An 11,830-nucleotide genomic window follows, 5' to 3' on the forward strand; every position below is an offset into this window, starting at 1 on the left:
ATTATAATGCATCGATTAAGGTAAGTCATTAGGAAAGTTTTCTATGAAAGAAACATTTGTTTAAAATATAAAATATCTAGAAATAACGATTTCGTAATATTTTACATCCTTTTCGTTACATGCAACATGTACTACTAATTTACTATTAAATTTATCTTCATGCAAATCTATTGAATATAAGTAATGTTAAACTTTTCAAAGCAAGGGGTTATCAATAATTTTTTGTAGATCATCAATTGTGGATTAAGATTATAAATAACACTTTCAATACTCTACTATATGATAATCGAGAGAATTTCATCAATATTCTATGAATCAAATGTTGTTGCTTTTTTTTTCTTTTTTTCTTTGTTATTTACCGACAAAAATTTCCTTTATCTAAAATATTGAAATAATTCCATTTGATAATTGCAGCTTGGAAGAATGTAAAATTTTACGTTCGGTAATCTATTAATTACGTTGACGTCGTTGCGCGTATTTTCCCGATTTTATAATACGATAAAAAGGATTTTGTATGAGTATAAAAAAATTTATTGCTCGGAATAACTATATATATAAATATACTCTTTTTTTATTTTATTTAATATATTAAACAACAATTATATTAATTAATTATGCCCGTTTACAGTAATGCAAGGCTGCCTTGAATGATCTTGTATGTCCTTGAATCATACGTCGTTGTATTCCGTTCAAGTATCATTATCAACATATAAAAACAAAAACATATAGATTCATTAAAAAAAATTCAAAGTATCCTTAAAAAATTCTCTACACTTTTACCCATGTAGAAAATATTTCTATTACCTTATATAACTCTTCATGTCACATATAAGTTTTGTATACAACATTTTTCTATATTATAACAAATAATGAAAATACTTAATGAACCACCCTGTATATAAGATGTCTAAAAGTCACTTTATTAAAAAAAAAAAAATAATAATAATAAAGCAATAAATAATGATTTATTAATAGAATAATAACATTTTGTTTTTCATTTTAAGTTGTAAATCTGCCATTGTATGAATCCTACAATGGCAAATATTTACCTAAAACTAACAACTTCTTAATTTTTAGTCAAGGATTTTTATGACTTTCTATATATATATAAATATATGTAAATATGTACTTTTTAAATTTATATAAAAATCTTCTATCCGTTTCAAAGATTAAATGTATGAACCTTGATATTATCCTTATAAAAAAAAAAACATTGAGAAATCTATGAAAATGAACCATCATTAAAAATGTCTAATCTATTTATCCGTTATCAATGGACGTACGTAAAAAATTGGTAAGTTCAATGATGTCAAATGTGTTAAAAGTTTGAAAGAAATCAAAAAAATGTAGGTATGACTAAATATTATCGATGAGATTAATTACGTACCCATCGAAGATTACCTTTAGCCTTGGACATACATACGCTTGACGCATTTTTTTTTTTGCCCTTATTATTTTTCTATCATATGTATACTATACATTCGATGAAACGATGGTATTTCAGGAAGAAAGATAAAAGAGTGGGAGATTGGGTATAAAGACGCGGGTATACTCTGCTAAGATAGAAGCCGGTTTCATCATGTGGAAGCATCGAGCTATCGGCCTTCTGGCCTTACTAGCAATCTTAGTTTCTGTTCATGCTGAAGGTAAGACCATTTTTTGTTTTCTATTTCTATTTTCATTTAAATAATATATAGCAGTATATAAGAATAATATATAATTTAGAATACACCTTGTAATGAAATGTAAAGACAATTCATTCAAATAATAACATGTTACTTCTTTTGAGGGCTAATGTATCTTCTCAGAGATAATGATGATACAGAAAAGAATAATTTACATTGAAATTTAAACAACTAATTATACAAATCGTGAATGATAATCAATTGAATATCATTAGTTTATTTAGTATTTTTATATTCATAAAAAAATGAACAATAATAATTTTTAGATTAAAAGCGTTCTTACAATATTGAAAAAAAAAAAAAAGAAGAAGATGAACAGAGGTTGTCTATTAATCAGCTATTTGTGACTTATTGATTATAGGATAGTTAACGGTAAATAACTTTGGAAATTACTATCCTGTCTCTAACCGCTTTTATAGATATAATCTCACGATGATTGAACACGTCTGTATCTCATAATAGTCGCTGTAACTTTAAAGAAGTGACATGTCTGACCTTGGTTTCGGTATTTTCCGTTTTTATCTAATTGCGGTTATTGGAATTCTTATTTGAATAAATAAATGAAAATGCTAATTTCCGACGTTACTACTGTGTTAAGGTGTAAAACAAATACGAAAAGAACAGGTATGATGTAAGACTCGTGTGTGTGTGTGTGTTTAATTTTATATTTTTACCACGTTACGATCTCCTTGATAAATCGAGGTGTCCTGTCCGAATGTAAATAAAGATGAACGGAAATTCCTATTGAATTTGTCTGTCTTTTAACTTATTCATTTAAAATATACAAAAAAAAAATGATTCATAAATTATCGATCTTTTATTTTTACACTTCATACATTTCATATTTGTACGTGATTTTTCTCTATATTTTTTCTCTCGTAGTTTTTTTGTTTTTGTTTTTTTATTTTTTCGCATAATTTGATTTAATAAATATGATAATTAAAATCTTACATCATGCTACTACACCATTTTGCATTAATTTATTGACGATGATATAATCCATATGGGAAAATAAAATGTATCTTATAAGATACATTTTATTTTAAGAGTAATCATTAAAAAATAAAAATAGATATCACTAATATGAACACAATGAATTGCCTTTTCAAATGTAATAAAATTTAAGGGGCCTATTAATAATCTTCAAAATATTTTTCTTTAAACAGGACAGATTCTGTCAAAAGAATCATATTTTCCTTACGTGAAGAAGGTAATTTATCTTCGTGAGAAGAGAGGTGCAGGATACGGTGGAGGTTCTGGTGCACTCAGTTCAGCCAGCAGTTCTGCTAATGCAAATGCATTTGGAGGTGGTTTTGCAAGCTCAAGTGCACAAGCCAGTGCAAGTGCAAGTGCAGGTGGAAAATCATCAGCATTGTCTAATGCCAATGCCAATGCTGGAGGAGGTGGATATGGCGGTGGATTGGGAGGTGGCGGTGGTCACGGTGGTGGATTAGGAGGCGGTGGTGGATTGGGAGGTGGCGGTGGTCACGGTGGTGGATTAGGAGGCGGCGGTGGATTAGGAGGCGGTGGTGGATTAGGAGGCGGCGGTGGTCACGGAGGAGGATTAGGTGGTGGTGGTTGTGGTAGTGCTGGTTGCGGAGGTGGATACGGAGGTGGCGGTAGCGGAGGAGGTGGATACGGTGGTGGCGGTAGCGGAGGAGGTGGATACGGAGGTGGCGGTAGCGGAGGAGGTGGATACGGTGGTGGCAACGGAGGTGGTGGATATGGAGGAGGACCAAGCGGTGGTGGTTGTGGGCCTGGTGGTTGCGGCGGAGGTCACGGAGGTGGTTATGGAGGAGCCAGTGCTGGAGCTGGTAGCGGTGGATATGGAGGAGGTGGAAGCGGAGGCGGTGGATATGGAGGAGGTAGTAGCGGAGGTGGTGGATATGGAGGTGGTCCTATAAAAGGCACACCGATTGGTGGAGGTAAATAAATGTGTATATGATGTTACTTACACATTAAATATAAATATTACTTGAAATCTAATTTTTTATAATAAAAATCTTTAGGTTACGGTGGTGGTCACGGTGGTGGTGGAGGCTTAGGTGGTGGTAGCGGTTCTGGTGGTGGTTATGGTGGAAGTGGTGGATACGGAGGTGGAAGTGGTGGATACGGGGGTGGAAGTGGTGGCTCCGGTGGATACGGTGGTGGATCTGCAGGTAAATAAATCTTTTTTTATTATCTATATTATTTTACCAGCAAACATATGTTTAAAACATTAATCTTATAATTACAATTTTGAATAATATTTGTAGGTGCTGGAGGATACGGAGGAGGTAACGGTGGAGGCCTTGGTGGAGGTCATGGCGGAGGTGGAGGTGGAGGTCTCGGTGGAGGCCTAGGTGGAGGTCACGGCGGAGGTGGAGGCCTTGGTGGAGGTCACGGTGGAGGTCTAGGTGGTGGCCTCGGTGGAGGCCTCGGTGGAGGTCACGGAGGAAGTGGCGGAGGTGGATACGGAAGTGGTGGTGCTAGTGCAAATGCACAAGCTAGTGCCAACGCAGGAAGCTCCGGTGGGGGCGGTGGAGGAGGTTGTGGTGGAGGCTGCGGTGATGATGATGGCTATGGCGGTCATGGTGGTCATGGCGTAGAGTAAGTTATTGATAATTCTTCATCATAAATAGACATTAATCAAGCTCATGCATTTATATTATACAAGGCTAGAAAATACAAAATATTTCATATAAAAAATATTGATTTTTACCGTCTTCCTTGAATGATTCTATCTTTAAATAATATTGTATAATAATCATCAAGGTGAACCGCTTTATGATTTCTCGGAAGTACAATCGATCATTTTAAATTGCTTTTAAAGACTATAATTTTAGTTATTAATACATTCATTTATATAATTCACTCGCGTGAATATTACAGTAATTAATCTAAAGTTATATTTGTCCAATGATCTTTGCTCTAAGATAGAGTTTTCTTTTAAAAGAATCCTTTTGCGATTATGTTAATTATTATTTAATGTTGCGCTTTTGGTAACTTTCCTTCTATTATAATATTATTTTAATGACATACATAATATGTATACATATATTTAATGTTTCTGATAATCTTTATTAAATTTTCAGTATATTCTCTCGTTTGGGTGACATAAATGAAGGAGCAAGTAAAAGTGGTACCGTAGGTGGTGCAAAAGGAGTTTACAGTAGTAGTGCTGCAAACATTGATTCATCCGGTAAAGGAAGCTACAAAGTATCTGCTGGAAAAATTCCATAAACTACTCAAGTGAAAATTCATAAATTTATTGGATAACTTCAAAAATTAAAGTCATTATGTGTTTGTATTAGGTTGATAAGTATGAAATGTCAGATTTTTAAGTAAATATATAAAACTACATATCTTTTTACACACAAAAGCTGTTTATTTTAATCAAAATAAATTCTATTTGTGCTTCAATACACTTGTCCCCAACAAGATTTTAATCCTTTCGCTACGGACGTGTTTACCGCAACGGTACCCCTGCTGAACAGTCTGCTGCTGAGTTTAGTTTTTTTATATATATTTTTTCACATTAAAGTATGTTGCAAATTTGACCATTTCTAATAAATAATCATTGTTCAAAATTATTAACATTTATACGTAGAGATAGTAGTAATCATTGGAGACGCTTTCCGTACGGAAAGGTTCGGAAGAAACTATTCAAATCTAACAGGGTTAATATATTTATTATTTTAATAAATAGTTGTTTTAAATTAAAAACTGTAAATTTTTTATCATTCATTTTTTGAAATGGGTACATTATAAAAATAAATTTTTTCAATTTAATATCATATTTATATACATAATAATACGTAATTAACATTGATCTGAATTACTTACTTCTATATAAGAAATTATAAAAGTTTTTTAAGATGTAAAAAAACATGCAATTAGTTATAATATATATATATATGTATAATATATATACAGGGTATCCTAATTAGAAGAAGTCAAATAAATATTTTGTTTTTTTTACGATGCAACAAACTTTTATGGTATATTTTGAATAGTTTAGAAAGAAGTATATGTTATAAAAAAAAAAAACAAATTTAATTAGGTCATCTTGTATGAATTTTTTCAAGTTCCTCCGTATTTTTTATTCTGTAAACATTTATGTTTTTATAATTTATCTTGTAGTGGATAAAAAAAATACATTTAAATATATTTATGTAGTAACTTTGAAATGAATGAAATGTGTTTCTGGTGTTACAGAAACACAAACATTAATTATGCAATTTTCTTCATATCCTTTGGAGTTAGAGTAGGTCACTGTTAATAAACTTTTTTCAAAGGAAAAAAAATCTATTGGGGTTAAAAGAGATGAATATGCTGACTAAAAAGTTTGTCGTATCATAAAAAAACAATATATTTAGGTAGTTTTAGCTGGTGTACCCTGTTTATAAGGATATTTTTTTAATTTTGTACAATTTAACAAATTTTTCTATAACTAAATATATAACAATATTAAATTGTATATAACGATACTCACAATTAAATGTAAAAATATGCTTAAACATTTATTTTTAATTTCGGAATTGGTAATAATTTTGTCACAAACAGATATCTATTTTAATTACAACGATTTGCTCCTTTTATATAACTATGAATAATATACATATTAAGAATGAATGTTATTTAAAATTAAAAATATAAAATTAAAGTAAAAGTCAAAAGATTTCGATGGAACATTTATTAATATTAATTAACTAATAAATATTTTAATATTTCCCAATAGATTGTGTGCATATTGTTATATATTTAAAATAATACTATAAAGTAAAAATATTTATAAATATTTATAAAAGAACATTAGTTAAAATCGCTTTTAAAAATAAAGCTGTTAAAAAAAAAAACATGAATTTTTGTAAGTATCAAAATACAGCAGGACCTCGATTAACTAAAGTTTGGTTTTCGAAGGCTCAGTTATCTGTTCTTATATTTATTTATAAATCTTTTAATCGATCGTTTTTTATCTTCTGTTTGTTAACCTTTTTGCTACTGCAGATCTTTCCGCGACGCTGTATTTTTAAATGGTAATATTTCGTACATCAATATCCACAGAAGCCACTATAATGGCGTGCAGTGCCTAAGTGGTTAATAAACATTCAAATCAAGTCGAGATATACAGTAAGATCTTCATTTATCTATGTCATTGTACTTACCAAAATATACTTGGCTACTTACAAATACAACGACGCGAATAAACTGAGGTCCTACTGTATATCTAATAGTGTCACTTTAATAACTTCACTGTTTTACTTTACTTTTCAGAAATATTCATGCAAAGTATTTTGTTAATTCATCATAAAACTTCTAATTGTGTGTTAATTTTAATTTTTATTTTAATTAAATATTAATCAGTAATTATGCGTCGATATTTTTTATTTGGAGGGAAAACTTCCTCATCTTCTTCTCTATTAGCAGAAAGAAAAGGATCGTCGTATGCATAATTTGGAGCCCATTTGAGTAACAATTTTTCAAAAAATTCTTCTAAATTACGTGCTTCTTGGTATACTTGTGATTCCACCTAAAAGATAAATAATATTGTTTAATATTGTTTTATTTAAACGCAGATCATATATAAAAGCATAAAATCTTACGGGATTATAAATAAAGGCGTTTTTAAACATCAGTCTAATATCTGTCATAACTTGTCTTAAATCTGTATAATGATTTGGATGATCAGGTTTTAATTTGTCTCGGATTACATCTAATGCAATAGGTTTCTTGATGATGCGATGGTATTCAGTTATCTATTTAATAACATATCATTTTTGTAATAATATTAATCATGTATTAAGCGTTTATTAAAATAATTGATTTAAAAAAGATAATAACCTCTGAGGATACAATTTCTCGAAATGGTAAACTTTGTTCATATTGACAATATAGTTCTAGAACAACTCTTTGGGCTATTCTTAACTCCTTGGCACTCATAGAATTCGCTTTTTTTTCTCCAGGTGGATCATCAGAGCAATCAAGAATATTTGTACATAGCATACATTGCCAAGTTTCACTTTCGCTAAAGTAATTTTACATTAGAAAAAATAATTAATTATATATATAGGTAGAGTCTTCTCCTGTGATAATGCAACTTTTTTCTTTGAAGTTTTTTTCATATAATTATAAACAAAGGAGGTGCTTTGTCTCTCGAAACTCTCCCTGACCTTTCATAATTACTTCCAATGTATTACTTACTCAGGAAATGATTTCAAACTAGGTATATGACAATAAAGATGGAAGACTTTTGGACACTTATCGCAACATAATACTGCATCTCCACCATCCATGCATACAGCACACCAGTCTTCATTTGGATCATCTTTCACCATAGATGCTGTAGTGTTTTTTGGATTATCTGTTGAATGCATGTTCAAAAAAAAAAAAAAAAGAGTTTGCATTAAAAATATTACGAAAATAAATTATCTTAGAAATCTGTTGATGTTTCATAATATTATTTATGATAAAAAAAAAACCTCTAATATTCGTAAAATTTAAAATTATACTATTATTATTTTTAAACAAAATAAATATTCACCTGAAGAATTCTCTACTACCATTGCATTTAGTCCTTCGTCAGTCGAACTATCTACTTGAATAGAAGTCACACTATTTTTTTGGGCTTCTGGTATTACTACAATACCATTGCTATCTAATTTCGCAATAGTAAGCATTAAATCATTTAATGATTTTTGACAAAATTTGTCTAAACTTTTCTCTGTTTCATCTGTCTTGCCAGGTGGTACAGGACTGGGTGTTTTGGGTACTGATGAACTTACTGCATGTCCCACAGATACTGTATTTGGTGATTGTGATGGCATATCTGAATTAGTAGTAACATTAATATTACTGTACTTTTGATTATTTGATTGTTGATTTTTCAATGTTATTTTGTATGTTTCATTAGCAGGAACTGTCATAAGTGATGTAGATTGATGTCGAGCACCACCATAAAATGGAAGACATATATTCTGAGGAATATGCCAACGTGCTACAGGTTGCTGTATCGAGCCATAATTTACGTGTTGAGTTGATGGAGTAGTAGGATTACATTGTTGTAATCGAATACCTGATACTACAGGTGTATTTGTTGGTTGGTATGAATTTGGTGGCATAGGTCTTTGAGAAGCTCCAGGAGGATATCGATATGGTAATATTCGATATGGTACAGTATTAATAGCAGGTCGAAATGGTGGAGGATTATGTGCCAAAAGACCACGTAGACTTGTATTTTGACCAAGTGTCTCTAAATGTACTTGTTGGTGTGGATGCGTAGATGATGTAACTTGTTGATGACAGCCACTTAATGGACGTTGTGGCATCATGAGTGGCTGTTGTAATTTATTATTATAAGTATGCTGTATTTGTGGAGATAAACGAGGCATATTGTGTGCAGGGAAATGTTGTTGCATGTAATTTGGAGATGGTACTTGTTGTTGTGGTTGTTGTTGAGTTGTAAGATGAACTGGAATTTGTTGATAAGAATTTTGTTGTGTATTGTTAGGCTGTTGAGTCACAATAGGAAGAGGAACAGCAATAACTGAATTATCTACAGGTGTATTGATAGAAATATTTGTTTGTTTTTGTTCAGACTGTGGTTCGTGAAGTGGGACAGATTGTGAGCTGGAACCAGCAGATGGAGATATTGAAGGATATACTCTTCCATCTACTACTATTGCTCCAATAGATGAAACAACTGTAATTGATAAAAATATTATATTATATTTTATGATATAAAAGACAAATTTTTAATGGATATAATTATATAAATTTTAATAACTTAACCTTTTATTAAATCTGGCACTTTGTCAAAAGATAAATGTATTCTAACTGGTATTTCCGGATTAGGAATATCAGCACGTCGACTTTTTATACGTTGTAAATGACTTGTAACAGATCTGCAATTAATAATAATTACATAATTATTTATAAAGAAAAAAAAGAAAATATAAAAACATTCTTATGCTGTTTGTTTGTATGTATGCATATATGTAGAAATATTTATATATATTAAGTAATAACCTACTTTTTACTATACAAAAGTTCCATATCTGTACCCTTACTCAAAGCATGACTCACAAACTGTATACAATGATCTGTAAGTTTAGACAATTGATCCAAAGCGACCTTCTTTTCATTTAATGTATTTTGTTTCTGATCGCAAACTTCATTTAAGCGCATGACTAATAATTTACCTCTTGTATTAATAGCATTTGTTAATCTAAAACAAAAATCATCATGGAAACAATCTTTTTAAATAAATATGAACAAGTCAATTTTATTTACTTACTGTACTACCATCTGAGTTATTTCTTGAACTAAAGTCTTTTTTTTCCACAATTAAAATTTGTCTATCTTCTATAACTTTCATAGCACTTCGTAATAAAACTCGCTTATAACTAAAAATAATTGTAATAATTACAGAATAAGTCATAAAAAGAAAGAGAGATAAAAACAAAACAAAAAAATAAAAGATACACATTAAATTAATTCAAATTTACGTATTATTCAAATAGAAAGTAAGAGACATAAACACGATAATACCTAACTTCCTTTAAAAGTGTTGAGACACAAGATTTTGTTTCTGCTGCAATTTCATGGATGAATTTATATTTATGATCACGATGATCAGACAATTGACAATCCCTGCAAGTTAATCTATCGCAGGTCTGACAAAATAAGGATAATTGTTCGTGGGAATGAATAGTACAAAATAAATAAGTAGGTACTTTTTTGATACCCTTTTTAATATTGTCTCTGTCATTTGCAACTTCTTCCTTTGGTTTAATTGTATGATCTTTTGTTATCTTTAACCTTTGATGAGCCTTAAATAAAAGAAAACTTTTTTTATTTTAATCTTTTACAAAATTAAACGAATATATGAAATACATCTATGTGACATATATTAAAGGATAGATTAATCACCATGACGCAGCTTTGACAAATGAATTCTTCACATTCCACACACCAACTAGTAGCAATAGCATTATCGTGACAACTAGTACATTTTTTTTCTTCTTCTGTTTCTATAGATTCATCATCTGTTCCCGTATTATCTTCTTCGATAATTTTTGAAATAAATCTATTCTCAATTAAATTTTCTACTTGACTGGTAACATTACAAATTTGACAAACAATAACATTGCTCTCCACTAAAAATATATAAACATATATTAGTATATAGAAAATTTAGGTATATATGAAGTATGCACGTTATAATAACGATATTTACATAAAACATCAACATCAGCAGATGTGTTTTGATCTGCAATTTTATTATTGACACATGTAGTACAAGATGCATGTAAACACTCCAAGAGTTTAGGATCATCGCCGATGGTAAATGTTTTCTCACAAAATATACATTTTGATAAAAATGCTCGAGTTTCAGTATCTTGAAATTCTGTGGTACATTCAATACGCTGTTCACATTCTTTTTCTGCACAAACTGGTTGTATTTGGGACTGCTGTACATCTGACTGAACATTGTTTTGATCCAAAGGTTCTGTTTTAATAATTACTTCTGGTAAATTTATCTGTTCGTTACTTTTGCCTTCCATAATAGTAACAATCAATAATGTAAGTTCTATAAAAATAAATACTTTCATTATATATATATATATATACATACATATATATATTAACAAAAATAATTAACAATAAACTGTACTTATCATTATTCTTTATTTAAACAAATAATAACTTACTGTTCTGACAACATGTATTCAAATTATAGCAGGAAAAGACACTAATTTCAGGCACTATTTAAGATGTACTATACTAACACTTGTTCTTATAGTTTTAAAATTATATAAAATTCTACTCCAAAACAATATATTATAAATATAACACAATTTTAGAGGTCAATACTACATGTAGTTTATATTATTAATTATAAAAGCATAAAGTATCTACTATTTATTATTAAAAAAATGCATATGTACTAATAATTTCATATACACATATACGTATAATTAATACACGCCACAAACGTACTCTTTTTATTTTAAAAAGATTAAATAAAATTATATTTAATTACCAAATATCTTTTAACTTTACTAAAGAATTATTAGTTAATCTTAATACTTATTATAGAAATGTAGACACTAATATTTGCTTAACAAACAGTAAAGAGAGGTTATGGAGTAGTAAAGTCAATC

At 29.8% G+C, this 11,830-nt stretch overlaps 2 protein-coding genes across 4 annotated transcripts; one reads left to right on the top strand and one right to left on the bottom strand.

Annotated features, from left to right (window-relative positions):
- The first annotated feature begins 1,486 nt into the window (after window positions 1-1,486).
- On the top strand, window positions 1,487-5,046 carry LOC107065175 (uncharacterized). 3 transcript variants are annotated; one of them, XM_089173681.1, is made up of 6 exons: window positions 1,505-1,646; window positions 2,852-3,160; window positions 3,227-3,610; window positions 3,695-3,844; window positions 3,941-4,274; window positions 4,760-5,046. In XM_089173681.1, exons 1-6 carry the CDS (start codon window positions 1,580-1,582, stop codon window positions 4,905-4,907), a joined length of 1,392 nt encoding a protein of 463 aa, XP_089029807.1. In that variant the 5' UTR covers window positions 1,505-1,579; the 3' UTR covers window positions 4,908-5,046. The 3 variants fall into 3 exon arrangements, with proteins under 3 accessions (XP_015174105.2, XP_089029807.1, XP_089029804.1); XM_015318619.2 differs by having other exon boundaries at window positions 1,487-1,646; window positions 2,852-3,610; XM_089173678.1 differs by lacking the exon at window positions 1,505-1,646 and adding an exon at window positions 2,135-2,309 and having other exon boundaries at window positions 2,852-3,610.
- Window positions 5,047-6,987: 1,941 nt separating this feature from the next.
- Window positions 6,988-11,690, bottom strand: LOC107065171 (E3 ubiquitin-protein ligase TRIM33). Its single transcript, XM_015318613.2, is given in 13 exon segments — window positions 6,988-7,197; window positions 7,271-7,423; window positions 7,509-7,692; window positions 7,869-8,028; window positions 8,209-9,366; window positions 9,456-9,568; window positions 9,697-9,891; window positions 9,961-10,005; window positions 10,007-10,069; window positions 10,215-10,495; window positions 10,596-10,822; window positions 10,903-11,256; window positions 11,378-11,690. Coding segments are annotated over 12 exon segments (3,081 nt in total). The 5' UTR covers window positions 11,231-11,256; window positions 11,378-11,690; the 3' UTR covers window positions 6,988-7,023.
- Window positions 11,691-11,830: the final 140 nt, after the last annotated feature.

The sequence above is a fragment of the Polistes dominula genome, unplaced genomic scaffold (assembly GCF_049000335.1).
Source record: "Polistes dominula isolate Pdom_NZ unplaced genomic scaffold, Pdom_raw_medaka contig_28, whole genome shotgun sequence".
Taxonomy (NCBI): Eukaryota; Metazoa; Arthropoda; class Insecta; order Hymenoptera; family Vespidae; genus Polistes; species Polistes dominula.